The sequence below is a fragment of the Giraffa tippelskirchi genome, chromosome 6 (assembly GCF_054371585.1).
Source record: "Giraffa tippelskirchi isolate mGirTip1 chromosome 6, T2T-mGirTip1v1.2.pri, whole genome shotgun sequence".
In the NCBI taxonomy this organism is placed as follows: Eukaryota; Metazoa; Chordata; class Mammalia; order Artiodactyla; family Giraffidae; genus Giraffa; species Giraffa tippelskirchi.
The window spans coordinates 165343165-165367438 of NC_137280.1; the positions used below are offsets into that span (position 1 = coordinate 165343165).

The following is a 24274-nucleotide window of genomic DNA, read 5'->3' on the forward strand; positions in this document are numbered from 1 at the left end:
CTTTAAAAAGTGACTTGGAGCTCAAACTCTGGCCTGGGTCACTTTAAGAACTGTGCTCTTGCCCACCACTCTAGACAAGTTAGATTCTCCTACTTCTCTTTCAGTTCAGTTCAGGTCAGTCGCTCAGTCGTGTCTGACTCTTTGCAACCCCATGAATCGCAGCATGCCAGGCCTCCCTGTCCATCACAAACTCCCGGAGTTTACCCAAACCCATGTCCATTGAGTCAGTGATGCCATCCAACCATCTCATCCTCTGTCGTCCCCTTCTCCTCCTGCCCCTAATCCTTCCCAGCATTAGGGTCTTTTCCAATGAGTTAACTCTTTGCATGAGGTGGCCAAAGTATTGGAGTTTCAGCTTCAACATCAGTCCTTCCAATAAACACCCAGGACTGATCTCCTTGGGATGGACTGGTTGGATCTCCTTGCAGTCCAAGGGACTCTCAAGAGTCTTCTCCAACACCACAGTTCAAAAGCATCAATTCTTCGGTGCTCAACTTTCTTCACCGTCCAACTCTCACATCCATACATGACCACTGGAAAAACCATAGCCTTGACTAGACGGACCTTTGTTGGCAAAGTAATGTCTCTGCTTTTAAATATGCTATCTAGGTTGGTCATAACCTTCCTTCCAAGGAGTAAGCGTCTTTTAATTTCATGGCTGCAGTCACCATCAGCAGTGATTTTGTTTTTTTTTAATGATGGTTTTCCACAAGATACGAGATATGGGATATAGTTCCCTGTGCTATATAGTAGGATCTTGTTGTTTATCCATCCTATACATACTAGTTTAATTAGTTTATTTTCTATTTTTTAACTTTACAATATTGTATTTGTTTTGCTATACATTGACATGAATCCACCATGAGTGTACATGATTTCCCCTTCCAGAACCCCCCTTCCACTTCCCTCCCCATCCCATCCCTCCGGGTCATCCTGGTGCACCAGCCCCGAGCACCCTGTATCATGCATCAAACCTGGACTGGTGATTTGTTTCACGTATGATAATTTACATGCTTCAGTGCCATTCTCCCATATCATCCCGCCCTCACCCTCTCCCATAGAGTCCATAATACTGTTCTATTTATCTGTGTCTCTTTTGATGTCTCGCGTACAGGGTTATCTTTACCGATTGACTAAATACCATATATATGTGTTAGTATACTGTATTGGTGTTTTGCTTTCTGGCTTACTTTACTCTGTATAATAGGCTCCAGTTTCATCCACCTCATTAGAACTGATTCGAATGTATTCTTTTTAATGACTGAGTAATATTCCATTGTGTATATGTACCATCAGCAGTGATTTTGGAGCCCAAAAAAATAAAATCTGACACTGTTTCCCCATCTATTTCCCATGAAGTGATGGGACCAGATGCCATGATCTTAGTTTTCTGAACGTTGAGCTTTAAGCCAACTTTTTCACTCTCCTCTTTCACCTTCATCAAGACGCTCTTTAGTTCTTCTTCACTTTCTGCCATAAGGGTGGTGTCATCTGCATATCTGAGGTTATTGATATTTCTCCCGGCAATCTTGATTCCAGTTTGTGTTTCTTCCAGCCCAGCGTTTCTCATGATGAACTCTGCATATAAGCTAAATAAGCAGGGTGACAATATACAGCCTTGATGTAATCCTTTTCCTATTTGGAACCAGTCTGTTGTTCCATGTCCAGTTCTAACTGTTGCTTCCTGACTTGCATACAGGTTTCTCAAGAGACAGGTCAGATGGTCTGGTATTTCCATCTCTTTCAGAATTTTCCACAGTTTATTGTGATCCACACAGTCAAAGGCTTTGGCATAGTCAAGAAAGCAGAAATAGATGTTCTTCTGGAACTCTCTTGCTTTTTCGATGATCCAGCGGACGTTGGCCATTTGATCTCTGGTTCCTCTGCCTTTTCTAAAACCAGCTTGAACATCTGGAAGTTCACGGTTCACGTATTGCTGAAGCATGGCTTGGAGAATTTTGAGCATTACTTTACTAGCATGTGAGATGAGTGCAATTGTGCAGTAGTTTGAGTATTCTTTGGCATTGCCTTTCTTTGGGATTGGAACGAAGACTGACCTCTTCCAGTCCTGTGGCCACTGCTGAGTTTTCCATATTTGCTGGCATATCGAGTGCAGCACTTTCACAGCATCACCTTTGAGGATCTGAAATAGCTCAACTGGAATTCCATCACCTCCACTAGCTTTGTTTTTAGTGATGCTTTCTAAGGCCCACTTGACTTCACATTCCAGGATGTCTCTAGGTGAGTGATCACACCATCGTGATTATCTGGGTCGTGAAGATCTTTTTTGTACCGTTCTTCTGTGTATTCTTGCCACCTCTTCTTAATATCTTCTGCTTCTGTTAGGTCCATACCATTTCTGTCCTTTATCAAGCCCATCTTTGCATGAGATGTTCCCTTGGTATCTCTAATTTTCTTGAAGAGATCTCTAGTCTTTCCCATTCTGTTGTTTTCCTCTATTTCTTTGCATTGATCGGTGAGGAAGGCTTTCTTATCTCTCCTTGCTATTCTTTGGAACTCTGCATTCAGATGGGAATATCTTTCCTTTTCTCCTTTGCTTTTGGCTTCTCTTCTCTTCTCTTCCCAGCTATCTGTAAGGCCTCCTCAGACAGCCAGTTTGCTTTTTCGCATTGCTTTTCCATGGGGATGGTCTTGATCCCTGCCTCCTGTACAATGTCATGAACCTCTGTCCATAGTTCATTAGGCACTCTGTCTATCAGATCTAGTCCCGTAAATCTATTTGTCACTTCAGCAACAGTTATATAAAATGTGAAATATCTGAAAGCTAGAGAATTAAGAACTGATAGGAATAAATAGCTTTTGGGGGGACCACTGTTTTGGTTTTGCACTACAGCTGAAGAAAAATATCAGGTAGCACCTGAATTTGTTTTCACTTACACAAGTAAATAGTAAAAAGTATTTATGACTTATCCTGGGATACCATTTGTTTAAGATACATCTTTCTTTCTTTCCTAAAGAGGTACTATACTATTTTAAGAACTTGTGGTTATAATCCTTTAATTTAAGAAGTCATTTAATTCTGCTCTTCAAAACGTCACCTGATAGAATAACCAAAGACGATCCAATAATTATATTTTTAATGTGGTAATAAAAAAGAAAAAAATCTAGGCAGGGAAAGAAGAGGAAGGAAAAAAAAAAAAAAGATGGAGCTAAAGCAGAAAATCCCTGGAGAGGGAAATGGCAACCCACTCCAGTATTCTTGCCTGGAAAAGTTCCATGGACAGAGGAGGCTGGTAGGCTGCAGTACATGGGGTTGAAAAGACTCAGACACGACTTAGTGACTAAACAAAAGCAGAATATAGCACAGGAAATCAGACAGTTAATCCTGAAATCAAATATACTCAGCTCTTGTCAATGGTGGTAATGTGTGTAGAATGATAGTTTATGAATGTGAAATTTCGGGGTAACCCAAAGCTATCTTTTACTAAATGCCCCACCACCACCACCCTGAACCCAAAGAGAAAGAGAGAATCATAAAGTTTCACAAAATCTGGTATTTTGCTTTGTCAGTCAATTCAACTTTACACATAGGAGAATCTTGTTCTCTGTAGTTTTAGAAGAACCATATTAAAGTGCATACAGAATAAAGAATAATTTTTTTCTAGCCATTACAGCATAGAGAAGAATGAAATATAAAGGAGAGTATCAAAAGGGCAGTGAGAAGTAAAAAAATCTGATCTATTTAACACAATCCTTGTTTTTAAAGAGTTTCTGGAAAACTGTAGCTATCTGATGTAGGCCAAAGCGGAAAAAAAATTTGTCTAAAATGTTACTATTTCATACAACTATTTAAAGGAACATGGAAGGCAAAAATCCAAACTGAACAACTGCCTGAAAAGTTAGTTACTGTGAACCAGACTTTATAACAATATTTGAAGCATAATATCCCATCTTTTTTTTCAAAGAGAGAACTTAATGTAGACTTTATAACTGTGTAAATAAGCTTACACATCAAATCTGACTATAAATACAAATGAAGATTTGTTCCTTGTGATCCTGATCTCTAGTAAGGTATAAGGAGCAGTAAAATAAACTTGGATTAGAAGACGGGTATTATTTTTAAAATACTAGAAATTTATAAAATGAAGCATCTACAACAAAGGGAGCTATTAGAAGCCTTGAAACTTGGAGACGACATGATCACACTTAAGTGTTTTAAAAAGGTCTCTCTGGCTGCTGCCCAGTGAATGCACTACAGGAGGAAGAGTGGAAGCTTGAAGGCTAGCTGCAAGTCCATGGCAGTGGTCCTCAAGAGAGAAGATGTTGGCTGGGTGTGGAGTGGTGGTGATGGATGAGGTTAGATTTCATACATTTGAAGAATGACAGCACTTACTGTAAGGATCAACGAAATCAAGAAAAGAGGAGATAAATCAAGGTAAATCAGTCAATTACTAGGCAGCTGGTAACAAGTGCTGCCATGTACTGAAATGGGGAATACTCACGAAGATGTAGGTCTAAGGAGTGAAATCAAGAACTGTGTTTGGGACTGTTAAGTTTGAGATAACCTCTTACACTTTGCTAAAGAGATGAGATGTTGAAAACGGGTGCCTGGAAACGGAGGAAGGTTGGAGCTGGAGATAAACATTTGGAGGTCATTAACATACAGATGATATTTAAATCCACAGGACTAGATGAGCTCCCCTAGGGAAGTGAAGAGAGGAAGGAACTGGGATCTCCAACTTCCACAGGCCAGTCAAGCAGAGGATAATCAGCAGAGGAGACTAAGAATGGGCAGGGCAGTGGGAGGAAAATCAGGAAAGTGTTTCTAACAGGAAAGAGTAGTCAACTGGACGTGTGATACTGAGGTCAGGTAAGACAGGAACAGAGAGATTTGACACTGGATTTGACCACAAAGGACCTAGTCAGGTGCAATCTCAGGGATGGGATGGATACAACCCAACTGGAGTGGGCTGGGCAGGGGATAGGAGATGAAAAAGCCAACACTACTTCTCAGATCCATTCACAACTAACTCTTTTCTCTTTAGGTGTCCCCTTGCACACAGACTTTATTGCACTTATTTATTTAATTTTAATGTCTGCTTGTGACTACTAAGACATGAGTACTTTCTTAAGGCAGGGACCATCACTGACTTATCCAGTGCCTAGTTCTATGCCTGCATATGTCAGACGACAAACATTGGCTAAATGAATATTTGATAGTTCTAGAAATAATTCCTATTACTACCTCTTAGTCTTTTATTAAAGAAAAACATCTTTCAACTGAGTTTTAACCACATGGATGTATTTTCTGGTTATCCGAGGCATGGCAGTTTCAACAATGAAAACCAAAAGCCATGATACTAAGTAAATGTCTCTTTAAAAAATATGCTAACACTTAAGTTTACAGGTAAGCATATTTAGATCCTAAAGTATCTCAGAGAATCTTATTAGAATGTTCAAGCCTAGTTCCTTCCTTGTACCAGCTCACTGTTCATGAGAAAAGTCTTCTAGCCAAGGTTATCTCTATGGACCACGAACCAAGTGATCATAACTAGTCTATGACAATGTATATGTATAACAAAAGCTTCATGTACTCATGATTATTTTTTAGTTTGTTTTTCACAAACTGTCAAACAAACAAACAAAGATAACATCAAAACACTGAAACAGAAATGAAAGTAATCTGGAAGTGAAAACACTGACCCTTTCAAGGCCTTTAGGAATCATTTTAAAATGATGCTTGAAATGTAAATCCAGGAACATTATAGAGAGTTACTTAATGTTTCAATAATTACTTGGGACAGAAACCACGGAAGGTCTGATCTTCATGTAAAAATCAAATTCAATTTTCATATTATCTGTACTCTATGACAGTCTTAAGTGAAATTTATAGAGAAGGTTATTGAATAAAAGGAGCCTACAAAAATACAAACAAAATTTTAAAATACCTGTTCAAAACCAAAATTTCTTCTACCTAGTAATTTCAACTTCCCCCAAAACATCACCAATCCCCCAAATTTCCACCCAAATGGAAAAGTTTGAAACATGTAAATAGTATGGCATTGTTCTAGTCTAGACTTAGACCCAAACATACTTCTCAGATATAGAACAGCTAATCAAACCTAAGTCTCCTCATCACCAAACAAAGGACTGAGTGAAGAATATGGTACTTTATCTCCTCCACCCTATCCTACCCTCCCAACTGCTTCCAATTTCTCTCTCTATTAAGGGTACCCTCCTAGTGCTGTTGGGTAGAAATTTCAATTCAACCCTGTTCTTATAAAACCTGGTGTTACATTCCATAGATTCTATTCATCTATAGTATCTTGTTTCCCACTGTGTTCCTAGTTTACATTCCACTCGTCTCTGATCTTGACCATGTACTTCTTTCTGATTTGTCTACTTCCTTCCAGATCCATCTTACATTCATCATATGCACAGAATCCAGAATAATCCTAAAGCATTAGCTCAATTACCTCAACTTTCTAATCAGTGTCTCCCCAGTTTTGACAGAATAAACTCTAATCGGCTCCAGTCTCCCTTTCCTCTCTTAAATCCAATTATATTTTCTCCTGCACTTGAGGGTAGGAGGAACAGGGTCGTCCTTGCAATTCTCAAAGTCTGATTTAACTTTTCTACTTTTGCCCTTTCCTTGCCTGTGCCACTCCATCTCCTGAAGATGGGATTCCCCCATCTAGTCTCTGCCTGTTAAAACCCTTTAAAATCCAAAGCTGTTGTTTAGACCAATAACATATAGGAACCCCAACAAGAAAGAAACTTACGTTATCTGTCTAACAACCTAGTTATTAAACCAGTAGCCAAATGCTCTGACTACTGAGTTCCATTCAAGGTGCTAATTTGATTCATGAATCTTTAAGGAGCATATGCATGTATGCTAAGTTGCTTCAGTCATGTCCAGCTCTGTGCGACCCTATGGATTGTAGCCCACCAGGCTCCTCTGTCCATGGGATTCTCCAGGCAACAAGACTGGAGTGGATTGCCATGCCCTCCTCCAGGCGATCTTCCTGACCCAGGGATCGAACCCACCTATTATGTCTCCTGCATTGGCAGGCGGGTTCTTTATCACTAGCATCACCTGGGAAGCCCTTAAGGGGCATATAGTCTAATTAATAAGATTCCCTCTTCTTATATCCTATATTAAACTGCTAGCTGTGAAATTCCAGGTTTGGCCTTTGCAGGCAAAGTATTAGTGGAGGCCCTTAAACCAGTTCTTCCTAAAGATTTAACATGGCTATCAAGAGCCATAATGCCACAACCAAGATTGTAGATAGGTAGATAAACTGAAAGAAGGGGAAAGAGGTAGAGAAAAGAGAGCACTTTTCATGGTAAATCTGACCTTATTTATGCCATGTTTTTCCAGCTTAAATTTGGCTGTAGAGACAGTTGTTAATTTACTGTATCCTACTCTAGATCTGCTTTTCTATATTTCTGCATTAAGTCATGGGAAATGTCCTATGGAGCTGAGATATGCAGGCAAGTCAAATGTGCTGCGGGCATACACTTGCTGTCTTCTTTATTCTAAAACTGCTCATCTTACACAAAGAAACATCCATTTCATCACATTTTAGGGACATCTTAAATACTCCAAATACATTTGACCCAAACTGGCAAATACTTGGACTGAACTCTGGTGTCAGGCTCCTGACCCTCTCTGTAGTCACTGCAAATTATTAAAAATGACCCAGCACAGCTTCCATAGTTTTTTGTTTTTTTTTTTAAACAAGTGCAAATAGAAAGGTTGGATCTGGTGATCGTCCTTGATAGGCTTTCCTGTAAATCATTCCAAGAATTTTACACCCCTTTCCTTTTAAATTCTCTTCTTGAACACGTTCCAATCCTTCACATATGTTCTTTCTTTCTCCTCTCAATTCTGGTGCCAAGGTTCCCTGTCTATCCCTTCAGACAATCTGGCCACTGCTTTTCACTAGGAGGAGCACCCTTCTTTGCACTGAACACCTGAGCATCTGAATAAACTTTTCACTTATTGCAAAATAGGGCACAGATTTGACTTTACTTGATACAAAGCTTTTTCAGATTAAGTTCAGCCTCAAGATGGGTTTAAGTTAAAGTCAGTTAAGATTAACTTATTTAAATTAAAACTGGCTATATGAAAAAAACTGCAACAGAAGGAATCTACTAAGGCAAACCTCGTTGTTTCACTTAGTAAACATGTCAGCAGCAGTGGCAGCTGTGCTGGCAGGTCTGGATGCTTGAGTGGTGCCCTTAAGAACAGGGCCTTCTGTATTTATAACAGCAGATTATTGAACACACACGTACACATTCAAAATTGTTTGAGGGCAGGCACAAAAAGGAAGAGACAGGAAGAAGTAAGGCATGTGTCTTTTTGTGTCTTAAACCACGATGAATCAAACGCTAATACCTTTACTTGGTAAAAAGAAAGGAGAGGAGAGGGTATCTCCTACCCCATGACCTGTGGGATGAGTGATTTCATAAGATCACGGAACACATTAAAGAGAGCTATGATGAAGGACAGTAACTTCAGAGGTTTAAATAAGACTTTATACTTTGACTGGAAATAACAGAATCTGGTAATACTGAACAAGACTGAATTCCTCATACAAAATTAAATGTAAGTGTATTTGCACACATTTTCAAAACACTATCACTTTCCTAGAAGACACTCATCAAAGCAGGAAAATTTATTTAAAGCCAATAACTGGAGTTGACAAGAGAATGCATTAACAGAACCCTTAAAGCATCTTTCTCATCCTCAGGCATAGAGAATGAATGGATCCTGCCTAGAGATGCATCTATGCAAGACTTTTACATAATAGTTGGACAAACATGATAGTATTATTTGAGCCACCACCTTTGAAACTTTGAGTAAACATTAAAAAAAAAATCAACAGGCTCAGCAATGGCAGATTCTGAAAACAATATTTTGATAAGGTTTTTGTTACTGCAAAATGACTTACTCAAATGTCAAAATAAAACCAGCTACACATTACTGAAAAAATTGGCTAAAATAAGTTTTAGAAATTTGAGGTTTGATTTAAAACACTTTTAGGATGTATCTGGGAGAAATATGTAATTATAGTAACATATAAAATGTATTTAAATGTATAGGGATTTAAAATAAAATTAAATCATTTAAAATGTATAGGGATTATATAGACCATAAATTCAGACATGAATTTAGAATGACTATAAAGTTGTAATATGTGATTTTATTTAGTAACTTGTAACTTCTGGGAAGGATTGGGGGCAGGAGGAGATGGGGACGACAGAGGATGAGATGGCTGGATGGCATCACCAACTTGATGGACATGAGTTTGGGTGGACTCCGGGAGTTGGTGATGGACAGGGAGGCCTGGCGTGCTGTGATTCATGGGGTTGCAAAGAGTCGGACACGACTGAGTGACTGAACTGAACTGAACTTCATTCAAAATAAACTATGGGGGATAAAAAAGTAGCTTTGCAATATATACTAAATATCTGTATCAGTATTCTGAGTTCATTCTGCAAACCATGAAAATAACTTTCCAATTAATACTTTTTTGTATATAATCAACTGGAAACTGTTTCTGTATTCAAACTGAGTGAAAAACAACTTTTAGGAGATATTTACTCCAACTATAACTCCCATTCCTGAACTCACAATGTCTCTATCCCCCACCCTAATCTCTGTTTAACAGGTTCCCAAATAGCATTCATTTCTTCTCTAAAAATAGAAAACTTGAGTAATGAAGGTCAATTAGGTTTGTTTGTCTTGAAACAGTGAGGAATTGTTTCCAATTAAAGATTCTGTTTCCATGGACTCTAATAATTTCAGATACTTGCCCAATTACATCTAGAGAACTTCTGTATTTAGCCTAAGTCATAGTTTCCTAAAATTCCTAAATGTACCTCCCTGAAGTCTTAGGTCAAGTAGGTTAATTTAGGAAAATCCAATGGACAAAATAATCTGGATAAAAATAACTCTCTAATGCTTAATTTAGGAAATTAACCTCTTGAAGTTTCTGGGTCTTAGAAAGTCATCACAAGAGGAGGAATAACAGTCATAACCTTGCATAGGCCAACACTTGGGAGGCCACTTGTGAAGCATCAAGCACCTTCTTATCAACTACAGGAATGGTAGGGAAAGTTTCACATGAGAGGTTAAAGCTATCCTGCCCCTTCTCCCCAGGAGGGAACAGAATTCCAAATGCAGCTACAATTTAAAGTTAAGAGCCCTACTTTGATAAGGGTGGAAAGTGTAACAGACCAAGTATGTATCGTTCTCGCTGGGCCATCTGCCCATTGCTGGCAACTTTACTGTGATGGGGAAGCCCCCGTCCAGTCCCGCCTGAGTCAGGAGGAGGGGATCTGAGGATACCTCTGTGGGAGGTTTGGCTGAACACACCATTTTTCAGCTGTCAGAAATTCCCAGTCTCACCCCAATTCCTGCTTTTCCAAGTCCCTTAAAAAGTGTTTCTGTGGCCAAAGTGACAGTGAGGCCCGGGGACGGAACTGGTTAAGTCAGAAACAAGGCTGAGACCAATTGCAACCGTCAAGTCAGCTTATTTCTTCCTCTTCTCCCTGCATACTACCGCTTCTACTACCAGCCTTCCAGAAGAAAAGGCATCCAAGGACTACACTCAGAAAGGTAGAGGGGCTTGGAAAAGTCTTCTCCAGTTCCCTTCTCTGGCTCTGTACAGACAGACCAGGCCTCTTAATTTGCATACACAGAGATGGAAACAGACAGTAATGATATTAATAGGCAATAGAAGTAGTCAGGAGTAAGGAAAGCCATTGACTTTGGTACCTTTGCCTATAAAGTGAAAATGGAGAATCCTAGGGACGGCGGAGCCTGGTGAGCTGCCGTCCATGGGGTCGCACAGAGTCGGACACAACTGAAGCGACTTAGCAGCAGCAAGCAGTAGGCTGGAAGAATTTTTGATCTGCTATTTCTTAAGACACGCAGAAATGTGGGGGCTTTTAAACTCAAAGCATTCTAAACTTTAATCCCAAGCACGAAGCGCTAAGGTGTAGGAGGCAGAAACCAAGGGAGGAAAACAAATAGCACTCTCTTCTTGGGCCCCAGCAGCCATGCAGGTCAGGGAGCACTGGGGGCTCCTCTGTCACCTCACTCTCCCTGGGGAGCACCCCTTCCCTGTGTGGGCCTCCTCACCTACCTCCTTCTTCCCCCTGATCCAGTGTCTGTCAATCTTGTTGTAATCAGCTTTACAGTTTGCCAGTTGTCCCCCAAATGGCTGGCTGAACTACTGCCCCCAGAGATGCCTCTCCCCACCCCTGTGTGTCAGTCTTTATCTGCTCCCTGGGTCTGTTTCTGACTGCAGGTTGGCCTCCTCTGGCTGACTCCTTCGTCTCCGGTTTCTGAGAGTTTTTCCTCTTTACGTACCCTGACCTACCTTCTTCCCACCGTCATTCCTTCCACGTCCTCCCCTAGGAACGGAGACAGGCTTATCTCTCCATCTTGCAGGGCTGAGTTTCTCTCTACTGTCTGCCCCTGTCCCTCGGCCTGCCTATCTGGCTTCCTGCGCACGGGGTCTCGCACTCCATGCTGGTCCTGCTCTCTCCCCTGCAGATGCACCTGTCTGGGAGTAGCTACTGACACAAGCAGTTTTTATTTCCTTGCCTTCCTACTGCTGACTGTACACTGACTTCCCAGTCATATGTGAGATCTTTTCCCTCCCTGAGATTTCACAGGTGTGTGCAAGGCTTCTCCTTGTGCTCGCCCTCCTCCTTCCACTCCCGGGTCTGAGGGTTTTTTCACCTGTACAGTCTCTGGTGGGTAACACATATGCCCTGGAATGTACATCCATGCGCCCACTCAATCTGTGAGTGCCATCTGCGGGCATGTCCCTGAGTCTCTCCTGCTGTTTACCCGTATACTATTAGGTGAGTTCAGGCACTTCTCAAGCTGTGCACAGCCGCCTGCCTCCCCCTGCGAGCATTTTTAGGTATGGGGGCGCCTCTGAAGGTTAAGTCTCCCTTGGCCCAGGTTCACACCTCTCCTGCCGTTTCGCGTTTTGCCTTCTGCTCTGGGCCTTCCTTCGAAGCATTTAAAGTGCCTGGCACTAGTGGGAGCTCAACAGATGTTAATTCCTTTCTCCACTTTTATCTGAAGAACTAACTGTGTGTGTCCGGGTGTCCTCCGGGCCTCTGCGCCTGCTTTATGAGATCAGTTAATCGGTGCGTGTTTCCTTGGCATGGGCTCGGCTCTTTGTCGGGATGCCCTGCGGGTTCTCTCCTCCACGGATGTCTGTCTTCTCGGGGCGACTGTTAACCGGTCTCTCAGATGATCTATGCCTTCCCTTTCGCGATGCGTCCACTTTGCCTCCTTCACCCACACACGGTACTGCATGGCCATAAACGGCGTCCCCAGGCACTCCCCTTGCTGCGTCCCTTCGCAGTGCCTTCCACCCTCTCTCTGTTTTTTTTTTAAACCTGCAAACGCGTTCCTTGGTTTGTTCTCCAATCACGCCAAGTCGGTGAGCCTTCGCTGTGCTCGAGTTGTGTGTGTGTGTGTGTGTGTGTCTGTGTGTGTCCAGGTCTCTCTCCGGAAGGCGGAGCGGGGTGCGACACCCGAGTCTGCCCAGGATGCAGTGTAACCACCCCCGCCCCCTACCCCCGCACCCCGACACCCCGATCCCAGTCTCTCTCTAGGTCAGTGAGTCCGCCCCAGCCGCCAGCGACGCGTCTTTGGGGGATGAGGCGCCAGCGAGAATCTTTCTCTCTCGGGGACCGAGGTCCTTGCTCCCGGGTGAGCGCTGGGTGTGTGTGTGTGTGACTCCCCGCTCCTCTGGGAACGCGAAGCGCCCGTGTCCCCGAGTCCCTCGAAGTGTAAGATGTGCCCCCCTCCGCCCGCGTACGCGGAGCGCCCATGTCAGCCTCTGCAAGTACACGGTGGGCACCCACCCCTCCACGCCCCGTACGCGACCGCTCGTATGTCCCCAAGTCCCTGCGGGTAACAGTGTGTGTCCCACCTTCACACGCGGAGCGCCTCGGTCCCAGTCTCTCCACGGCTCTACGGTTGGGACTCCCCCTACCCCAAACCTAAAAGCGGACGGCTAGTGCCAGCCGGTCCTCTCGGTTCGGTATCTGGGCGCTGCCCTCCCCCCATTCACCCCCAAACGTCGCGGGGGCAGAGGAGCCATTTCACCCGTCTCTTCCCTGGTTGCCTCTCCCTCAGCAGGACCGAAAAGGCTAGAAAAGCCCCGCGGGCGCCGTCGGAAAGTCCCCGCAGCGCAGGGGCTGCGGTGGCCTCGGCCCCACCGCCAGGGGCCGCCCGCCCGCCCGCTCGCCTCCCCCCGCCACACGCCCCGGCGCCCGGCCGGCCCGGGACGGCGGCGGCCGTCAGTCACCCTCGCCCGGCCCTGCCCGGCCCCACCGCGGCGCGCGCGGACGGCAGGCGAGGCGAGTCACCGCTCCGCCGGACCCGAGCCAGGTGCCGCGGGGTCGAACAGGGGGCGGCGCGGCGGGGCGGCCGGGGACGCCCTCTCCCCACTGCCCGAGCCCCGGGCCGGCTCGCCCGGCCTCACCTTGTGGCTCTGGTAGGTCTCGAGCGCGCGGATCGCCGTCTCGGTGAGCTTCACATGCAGTACGGTGATGTGGTCCTGTCCCAGCCGCCCGCACGACAGCCCGTAGCGCTGCTCCTCCCGCAGGCCTGCCGCCGCCGCCGCCCCCCCCGCCGCCATCTTAAACTCCCCGGGGTGCCGCCGCCGACGCCGCTCGGGCTCCAGCCTCCACTGCGGCCGCGGCTGCTCCGGCGTCTGCAGCCGCCGCCACAGCTACGGCCATCCCGCTGCTGACGTACTGTCATATACTGCGCGCAGGCCAGACCTCCGGCGGCCACCGCCGCCGCCCGCCCCGCCCACCGGCCGCGCGCCCCGCCCCGGGCTCGTCTCATTGGCCCCCGGGGCTCCTCAGGACCGCCCTTATTGGCCACCGCCCACCCTCATGGGGGCGGAGCCCAAAGTCGCCGGAGTTTTGCTCCCGGGACGGGACGTCCTAGAGGTGAGAGGCTGACGTCGAGGTGACGCGCCAACTTAATCACATCTGACGTCACGCCTGGTAGGCTTGCCTCACTGGCCGCCATTGGCCAGGCTGGTTTGGGGGGGGGTGTGGGGGGAGTCTCCTGCTAACTTAAGGTGTCCAGGTTGCCTGGTCTGATTCCCTGGAGCCCGAGCCCCGCCCCTTGAGGGGTACAGAGAGCTGGGAGTGTAGCGGGGGAGACTCTCTTCCTGAGCTGGTGGTCCTTGGAGAGGGAGATTCGCTAACCCAATTTGGTGGCCAAGTAAGGACTTCGTTCCCCGACGGCTGCTTTAGCCTGTGGAGTAGGATGTGTGCGTGTGAGGGAGGGTCGCAGTCATTTGTGAAGAGTCGCTCCTCAGAGCTCATCGCTTTGATGAGCGGCTGGAATTGGGGAGGAGGACGCTCTTCGTCGTCGTCATTTCGCCCGAAATTTGAAATTAGCTAGTTGGCCCCCGGCTCTGAAGAATTCTGCTAGACTGTGTGAAGCCTCTTAACGAACGTGAAGCCAGCTTAGGAACCGATGCCTGACGCTTTGGCGCGGTGGGCACAGCAGAAAACGGAAATTGAAGGGTTTTCCCACGCCGTGCCCGGTTGCCATCCCGGAGAAATACATTCCGTTCCTTTGGAGTTCTCCGAAGTAGGAGCAGGGTTATGTATAAATTATGCATGCACGCATGGGACTTGGGGCGGCACTTAGGGTTTTCCTTTCGAAGGGCAGTAGGCGAGTTTTAGTGGCCTTCACTTATATTCAGAGACACAGCGACATCATGACCCGGTTTCGTCTGGGTTCTGTCCGTTTCATTTGACAGGGATGTGTTTGAGCTACTGCTGTTAAGTGGAGGAGATAGGCGTGTGAGCGGGGTGAGGAGGCTGGGCGCACTTTCCGTTCCTCGCGTCGCTCCGCGTGTGGGCGTGGCTAAAGGAAGACGCCTAATCCCTAGCGCTCTTCAGCGCTGCGTGTGGATCGACTGGACAGGCTTCCTGTCAGACGATGAGTTAACCGGGGATCAGCGACACCAGATATTAAAAAAGCGAACTATTCAAAGGCTTGAAACTACTGCACGGTCGTTGTTTTTTTTTTTTTTTTTTAATTACTTAACAAAAAAAAATTTGAGACGCTTTTTTGTTTCCCTCAGATTATAAAACCCTGTGGCGTTTGACAGGGATTTCCCCAGAAAAAATGTATAGGCATTTAATCAGTTTTTCCCATACTTTTAAATTGGATAGTGCCATTATTTTTTTCCAGACAGGTCCAAGTGGGAGTTTTCCATGATTCACCTCCCGCTTTTAATCAATCCTCTACCCTTCATGTACACTACCTCTTGATTTAGGCCCTTGAGCCTTACAGATTACAGAACAGATTACAGATTCGTTCTGTAAACAGTTTACTGAACGAATCCTCCTTCCATAGAATATGGGTTAAGTGGAAACGCCTATATTAAGTGTTGTTACGTGCAGAGTCGGACACGACTGAAGCGACTTAGCAGCAGTGTAACGCCACAGAAAAGCATTTTTGAAATGGACTTAATTTCGATCCACTAGATTCTGCTAGCTGTTAAGACATGATTAACACTTGTTAATTTAGTTTACTAGAGTGTTTAATTATTTTAAATTTATTAAATAAGCCAGGCAATCACAAAATAATTTAAAAAGCAGTTTTATCCTTGAATTATTCTTTTCTCCTGTTGGCTTTACTTTAATAGGGAAGGACTGACCACATATCCATTAATTATTTGGGGGTGGGGGTGGGGGAGACTGACCAGAACAAGTAAAACCTGTATACCATTCCTTTTTTGGTGAAGGTGGGTAAATCCCCGCCCACATGGCATCTTAACTTGGCCTCCTCTTTCTCAGAACTTGTGATGACATCCACAGGGTGGGGAAGGAGGTAGGGTGGTTTTCACTATAGTTTTTAAATGTCTGACCTTCAGGCACTTAATAGAAATTGATTTTTTTTTTCTTAGTTGTGATAAGAAAGATTTTTTCATGCTGTATTTTAGTGAGTACTACAGTATATTATTGTAGTGAGTTAATGTTTGTATTTTCTCCCTTTGGAGCATTTCAACTATGGAAGGAAGCAATGACCATGTGTTAATACAAAAGTAATAGGGTAATCTAGTTGTGTGTTTCTTCACTGCAAAGTACACATTATGCCTGCCTGAATCAATTGGGCAAGTTGTGATGTTGATATGGGTAATTCATTCTCAGGGGGCTGATGAAGTTGCTCTTTGGGAAGTTTGCCATTTTATAGTTATTTTCAGTTTTTAGTTATTATTCAGTTTCATTGACAAACAATTATTGAATGCTAAATAAATGTAAAATGCTGTGGAAGATTTAAAAATTAAACAGCATAGTCTCTTATTTAAAGGGATTTTCTGTTTGAATATGGGGAAGGAACCAACAAACTCAAAGCAAAGAGATTAGAGAATTAGTAAGTGCTAAATTTGGGTGGTAGAGTTTATGAGCTTAAGGCTTCAAAGAAAGAGTCTGGAGAAGTTTTGTGGAGGTGTAGATCTTGAACAGTTTTTGAGGTTTTAGTAGATTCTAGATAAGTAGAGCTAGTATAGATGGGGAGGGGCCAGCTAAAAGTGATCTTAGTGATGATTCTAGCTACCTCATTCATTTTATGAATGAGGAGGCTGAGACACCATTAATTTAAACACCATTAATTTAAAAGCAAGCTGCCTAATCTATTGCAACTAACAGAGACAGAGTCTGCATCAACTCTTTTAGTGTTGTTCTAGTCACTATTTACACTGAGGTAGCTATTGTTTAGACTTAATAACTGAGAAGAAATCTCTTATATGATAATTCAGTGCAGAAAAACGGCTAAAAGAAAGTAACCTGGTTCAGGATCTGCTCTATCTCTCATGTCTAGTGTGCAGTGCAGACAGAGGTTGTGTGAACATCAAAGCCATCGCTGGCCTTCAAGTGCTGGGTCACCCCACTTTCTGAGTTGCCATGTGTTTAATAACAGTTTCTCACTTCTCCTTTGAAACTGAGGTCACCAATTCAGGTGCCTTCAGGGACCATTAGGTACCCAAATAAGCCAGACAGTATGCCATAGGTACTGAAGGTGCTGGACAGTGTTGAGTTATGGGTATTTAAAAGGCTCAGTGACTTTCTGGTCTAGCTGTTTGCTGCTCGGGGCCTGCAGGAGCCCAGTGTTGTCTGATGTTGTAATTTTTCAAGAAAAGCTGTAAATCAAAATTTTTTACATGAGCTTTCTAAGTTTATTTATTGGCACCTAACTAAAAATTTCAATAAACATTTTGTGGCCATTAAAGAAGTCTCTTGGCCTGAGCTAGCTCACAACTTTCCAGTTTTCAATCTCTGCTGTAATGCTTTTCAGTGCAGAAGGTCTTTCTGTCTTGTATTGATACATGTCTTAGTACTTTTCTGAGTTCTTTCTTAAAGCTACTTATAAAATAGTTCCTACTAATGTGTTAATCCAAGTTTAAGATATTAGTAGGAACTATTCTAAAAGTGTCTTTAAGAAATGGAAACAGTGACAGACTATTTTCTTGGGCTCCTAAATCACTGCAGATGGTGACTGCAGCCATGAAATTAAAAGACGCTTGCTTCCTGGAAGAAAAGCTGTGACTAACCTAGATAGCGTATTAAAAAGCAGAGACATTACTGACAAAGGTCGTCTAGTCAAAGCTATGGTTTTTCCAGTAGTCTAGCATAGATGTGAGAGTTAGACCATAAAGAAGGCTGAGGGCTGAAGAATTGATGCTTTTGAGCTGCGGTGTTGGAGAAGACTCTTGAGAGTCCCTTGGACTGCAGGGAGATCCAACCAGTCCGTCCTAAAGGAAATCAGTCCTGAATATTCGTTGGAAGGACTGATGCTGAAACTGAAGCTCCAATACTTTGGTCACCTGATGCAAAGAGCTAGCTCACTAGAAACCCCGATGCTGGGAAAGATTGAAGACAGGAGGAGAAGGGGACGACAGAGGATGAGATGGTTGGATGACATCACTGACTCAATGGACGTAAGTTTCAGCAAGCTCTGGGAGATGGTGAAGGACAGGGAAGCCTGGCATGCTGCAGTCCATGGGATCAAAAAGAGTTGGACATGACTGAGCGACTGACAACAGCAACATCTTAGTACAAGGCAGTAATTTCTGTTACAAAAAGAGAAGACAGAACTTTACAGAATTATAGCTGAACTCTCTGAAAGAATATCCAGGTGGGAATTCTTTCCCCTTGGAATTGTGTCTTCCTTATGCCTCTTTGCCTCACATTGTGCTTGATCCCATAACATTGCACTGCTCTTCCTTCACGACTTTACCCAGTCCTGTGCAAAAATCTCCTCCTTTCCTTGGATACAACTGAAGTAGTAGCTTTATGGTTTTACGGGAACTTCACCAAATGTTCATAGAGAATAAGGGTGAAATACCTACAGGGGGGACATAAATATTTGTTGCCTAAACACAGATTTTAAGCTGAACAGTTGTTTGGTCATGTGTGATTATTTTTTACTCCATCCCATTTAAGTGTACCTGGAGGAGGAAATGGCAACGCACTCCAGTATTGTTGCCTGGAGAATTCCATGGACAGATACTACAGTCCATGGGGTCGCAAAGAGTTGGACTGAGCAACTAACACTTATTCAAGTATAAGAAATATCACACGGCATTATTTATCATCATCATCATTTTTGCTAAATCTGGCTCTGAGCCCCCCTCCCCCATCTCACCGTGTGATAGAACAATAAATCTACAGGTCTTACAGAGGTCCCAGAGTATATGGGGAGGGCTCTTTGGTCTATGTCCATTGATGCTGGTATAATCCATTAGAAGCTCAAGAATTTCCCTTTAGGATGGGTTTGAGTTTGGGTACAATGTGGATGGGAGGAACCAGGGGATACAAATTAAAACTGGGTTTACATAGCAAGCGTACTGGTTTTTCTTTAGATTGTGTGTTTATATGACTGTTTGCATTGAGGGTAGCATTGATGGGAAGCTATCCCAGCTCTGGGGCTTCCCTGGTGGCTCAGCAGTAAAGAATCCACCTGCTAATGTAGGAGATGTGGGTTCCATCCCTGGGTCAGAAAGAACCCTGGAGAAGGAAATGGCAATTCACTCCAGTATTCCTGCTTGGAAAATTCCATGGACAGAGGAGCCTGGCAGGCTACAGTCCATGGGGTCACAAAAGACTCAGCAGGACTTAGGGACTAAACAACAAAGCAAATCCCAGCTCTAGACTGCTATCAATACAGTGTTAGTCTCCAGATTTCTTTCCCCCTCCTCGAACCCTCTGGTTCTTTTCAAAAATTGTAATCTGGGAGTAAGAAAAGTATACCCCTCTCCCCAACCCCTTCCAATCTTCTTCCCTCCAGTTCAGATACTTTCTTTCTCTCAGTGGTGCTGCGTAGAAGGTGAGGTGGGTAGGTGCTCTCTCTCATTCTCTCAGGTACAAGGGAAACAGTACTCTAGCTTCCTAAGACAGGGATACCAGTCCTGATGGACACCTTTCTGGGCTTCTCTCCCTTTTTGTTCCTTGCCATTCCTCACTTGAAGAGCGGTCTCTAGGAAGTTGTATGTACTTTGAAAGCAAAATGGTTTAATTCTCCTGCACACGAAGAAGACCTTTTCCTTCTGTATTGACTGAAAGAAATGTTCTGTCCACAAAATTGCACAATATAGTGACCAAAGTTTCCCTTTCTCCCACATGATAGCTGGTTCTGTGGCTTTTCAGCATGGTGCAAAGTGCCCTGAAAGGTGACAGATAAGCTCTGAGAATGAGAAAAGTGGTAAAGATTGACCTCACAACTCTGACTGTTTCCTTGTTATTTTGTACTGGAAAGGAGTACATGTATTTCTGAAGAAACAGCAAGACTAGAGGGGGCAAAATGCATGTTCAGCTTTTTACTTTAAAACATGGTAATAGTGGACCAAATGCCATCAACATCAAGAACAGTATTGATAGTTAATAATAGCTCAATTCCTGATGGGACTTTGCATTTTAAAACCAGTGAAGTTCTGTTATCTCTTTGAATTTTCTCACTGTACTCTTTGAGGTAGCCATGGTTTTATATGCATTTTACCTATAAGTGATACACAGAGAGGCTGTGTATCACCCAATTGGTAAGTGATAGAGCTTGACCAGAACCTAAGATTTCCTTTTACACATCTAGCACTTCTTTGAACATGGCTCTAAAGTCTGAGGAATTATACTGAATGTGTCAGGTTATCACAGTAAATTCATAAAAATGAAATGGTTGGTTCTACTTTGGGGAGGGCAGCTTGGGAGTTGGTTTTGTTGTTGGTCTTGAAAGAAAGACTTAAGTCATTTGAGTCACCTCTTCCACACAAACACCGAATAGTCTATTGAATAGTTAGAAGATAAATAAAATGAAACACTCAGCTTTGGTTTATTACAGCTGGCATATTGACTTTAGCGAGATTTATGAAAGCTAGTAATAATTGTATTTTTTATGTATGGCATAATTCGTGATATATTAAAACTCTTGGTGTTACAAATATGTGCCCAGGTGCCCATATGAAGGTGCTCATCTTGGGAGTTCCCTGGTGGTCCAGTTAGGACTCTGGGCTTTCACTACCAAGGGTGTAGATTCAGTCCCTGGTCAGGGAACTAGTAAGATCCTGCAAGCTGCACAACAAGGCTGAAAAGGAAAAAAAAAAAAGAAAGAAGAAAACGCTCATCTCATACTTTTAATTTATAAGGATTTACAGTTATTATATCTTTGCTTTTATTGCATGTTGTTCATATCCAACAGTAATAAATGATTTATTTGATAAGTGATTTATTTATTTATTTATTTGATAATGAGTCTCTGGTCAAAAGCACTATCCCCAAAGGCAAAATAACACTCCCTTTATAACATGGTTTCCAGAACATACTATGGCAAAAAGTAAGAAAAATATATATCACACATATGAACATAAAAGCTTTTCTGTTTCTACTTAGAGAATTAGAATTGTAATTGCCCTGATCACATTTTTTTTTCAGTCATCAATTTATTCAAGTATCATGTTAATCATGTTTTGATCTGTTATGGTCTTTTATTTGGGAGCTTTTGCTGTTGCTTTGGATTTTGGAAACTTAACCAACATGACCCTTACAGGGTAGAATATTTATAGAATTAGAAACAGGGCAAATAGTTTAATAAGATGTTAAGATATGAGGATAAGGGATCTTAGATGAGAAGCACCAGTCAGGCACTAATTCAGTGGTGTAGAAGTTGTAGATTGTTGGAACATATTCAGCTCAGGGTGTTGGGAAAAGCTTCATGGAAAAGTTAGCATTGAAACATCAAAGGCTTGGAGCTGTGATAATGGGCATATCGAAATAGTCTAAATTTAGGGATCTTATAAGCAGTGGTTTGCTATCAAACCAGTTAAATCTGGTTTAACTGCTATATGGGACACGTGAAGGTGGTTGTGACAGAGCCAGAAAGATGAGCTGGGGACAGATTATTAAGAGAGCTTTCAATAATGGGTTAAGGAGTTTGGACTTTTATCTGTGAGCAATAGGGAACCTTTGGAGGCTTCTCACCAGGAAGTGGCATAATCAAATTATACTTTAGGACTCTTCAGGTGATAGCAGTATGAGTAATGAATTGGAGTGGAGGAATACTGGAAAAAGGAGGTTGAATTAAGAGACAAAAATAAGCCTGGGGCAGTGGGGTGAATTGGGAGATTGAGACTGACATATATACACTCCTCTGTATAAAATAGGTGACTAATGAGAACCTGCCATACAGCTCAGAGAATCCCACTCAGTGCTCTTTGGTGACCTAAATGGGAAGGAAGTCTAAGAAAGGGGGAATATATGTGTATGCATAACCGATTCACTTTTACAGTACAGTTGAAACTAACATAACCTTGTAAAGCAACTGTACCCTAATAAAAATTAATTAAAAATAAATAAAAATTAAAGCCTATGTTTGGGTATTAATAATGTGAATAGAGAAAAGAAGGAGGCTATGAAAGGCTCTGCAAGGTAGAGTTGACTGATTTGACAGTTTTAGTTGGCTAAGAGAGGAGAGTGAGCATGAGGAGCCACAAATAACTACTAGCTTCAAGTTTGGCTTACTATATGGTAGTATTGGTATGAAAATAAATAAGAAAATCAGAAGAAGCTGGTTTAGGTTAGAAATAGTGGTAGGATGTGTGTGTGTGTGAATGTTTGGCAGTAGTTTGAAAATGTGGGTCTTAGGTCTCAGAGTCAATTCCATTGAGATAATAGTAGAAGTCATGGAATTGGATGAGTTTTGTGAGAGAGGTTATGAGGAAAGAGAAGGAGAAAGGGAAGATCAGGAAATATTCCCAAACCACGCCACACTGTAAGGGCTGCAAACCTCCTTCATTTCAAATCATGGCAATGGTGGGTCACACTGTTGACAGGAGTATCTTACATCTGAGGTATGTGTGTGTGTCCTTCTATATGCTTCCAAGATTTTCCAAAGACTAACATCATGCTCAGTCACTTGCATACAAATATCTGTTTTGAAATGGAGAAAAAGAGGGTAGAATTAACAGCTGCCTCTTGGGTATTGCACTTATTCAGTGTACACCTTGTCCATGGGGTATGTTATGACAGAAAGTAGGTGTTAAAGGCCATAATGGGGAGCCTGTAGGCACTTTGATCAGCAGTGAAGAGGGAACAAGAGATTACTGGGGAGAAAGGAAGCAGGAAGACCAAGGATCAGAGGAGGCTCTATCTAATATGGGAGTTCAGAATAGGGCACTGTCAGTGTCAGTGGCAGGCCTCCCTGGTGGCTCCGTGGTAAGAATCTGCCTGCTAATGCAGGAGACACAGGTTCGATCCCTGGGATTCTTGCCTGGGAAATCCCATGGACAGAGGAGCCTGGTGGGCTACAGTCCATGGGGTCTCAAAAGGGTCGAACACAACTTCGTGACTAAACAACTGTCTGTGGCAATAATAAATACTGTGAAGCTTAAGTGATTATTTGTAAAAAAAAGCATTTAAGAAGAAGAGATTGTTGTACTACTAGTAGTCACATATTTACCGAATAAAGTTTCCCAGCTGTGCATTGATTATTGTCCATCCTGAATGGATCAAAATTTCAGTTCAATTGTAGGAAATAATGTACACAAGGAAAAGGAAAGGAATACATTTGTCTCCAAGGACTGATATTGTTGCACAGTACTTAAAGTGGTAATGCCTTCCTTAAATTGTTATAGCAAATTAATTTTAACAATAATTAATTAACAGAAATGTGTTTATAATCTGTAATCTGATCTTGGAGGCAGGGCCATTCACTGAGAAGAAGGAGATTTGCTGTCTGTTTCTGATGCTGTACCTCTTGACTCTTTTATCTTTGCCTTGAATAAATTACTTCTCATGTGTAAAATTATTTTAGGTAATTTAAACACTCCAGTTGTTTGAATTGTGATAGTTCTCTTCAATACTTCTCAACTGAGCCAACATAAAAAATATTAAAAGCATAAAATACGATTTGATTTACCTGCAAAAGAGTATTAGCCTCATATTGCAATATAAATATATAAAAATCAGTATGTTGTACACCTTAAGCTCACACAATTTTGTAAATCATTTATATCTCAGTTTAAAAAATTATTAGTCTCTAATAGGGATATTCACATTTCTCAACAACAGCAACAATCCAGAATGTTAATGATCAATTGTAATTCTGACTCATGGTGAAAAATTTGTTCTGGAGTCAGCAAATTGTATTAAAACTTCAGTAGTATAGAAAGCCAAGCCATATGATTTAGCTTTGAAAATGTTGGCATTTCTTGTTTTCTGCATGGAGCAAGAGGTCTGTCCTATGTGGATTTTAATTGATGAGTATCTTTGCTTCATTTTTAGTTTCCGGAATCTTAAAAAAAAGTTTCTGTCATGTGGTTTTAAAAATAACCTATTTTTTACATACTAACTCTAAACATATCAGTTTGAATAGATTAATGGAATTTTATTTTTGACTGTTTTCCAAAACAGAACATAACATTGGAAGTTTGCTTTAAAACTAGAAAATTTGAAGGCTTTTTTTGGTTTGCAACCATGATTACAGAAGATTTACTGTAAACTATTTGTGTCAGCTCAAAACAAGCTCTTTAAAATTGATTTTTAATTTACATACAGTAAAATTTTCTTCTAGTTTTATACATTTGACAAACAGAATAGTTCTATCACTTCAAACAAACTCGCTCATGCTGTTCCTTTGTAGTCAGACTTTTCCCTTCCCTGTTAACCCCTGGCAACTGCTGGTTAGTTCTCTGTCCCTACAATTTTGCTTTTTCAGAATGTCATGTAAATGGAATCATACAGTATGTAGCCT

At 42.7% G+C, this 24274-nt stretch overlaps 2 protein-coding genes across 7 annotated transcripts in view; one reads left to right on the top strand and one right to left on the bottom strand.

Moving 5' to 3' along the window:
• ELL2 (elongation factor for RNA polymerase II 2) overlaps positions 1-13775 on the bottom strand; it is a 72325-nt gene extending 58550 nt beyond the window's left edge. For all 4 annotated transcript variants that reach the window (XM_081498836.1, XM_081498837.1, XM_081498839.1 and 1 more), the window contains exon 1: positions 13488-13775. In XM_081498836.1, coding sequence (XP_081354962.1) covers positions 13488-13643 — 156 coding nt within the window. In that variant the 5' untranslated portion in view covers positions 13644-13775. The remainder of the gene's footprint in view (positions 1-13487) is intronic.
• A 162-nt stretch (positions 13776-13937) lies between these two features.
• Positions 13938-24274, top strand: part of LOC145509620 (uncharacterized) — a 533964-nt gene continuing 523627 nt past the window's right edge. For all 3 annotated transcript variants that reach the window (XR_014056245.1, XR_014056244.1, XM_081498842.1), the window contains exon 1: positions 13938-14019. The gene's annotated coding sequence lies outside the window, so the exon portion shown is untranslated. The remainder of the gene's footprint in view (positions 14020-24274) is intronic.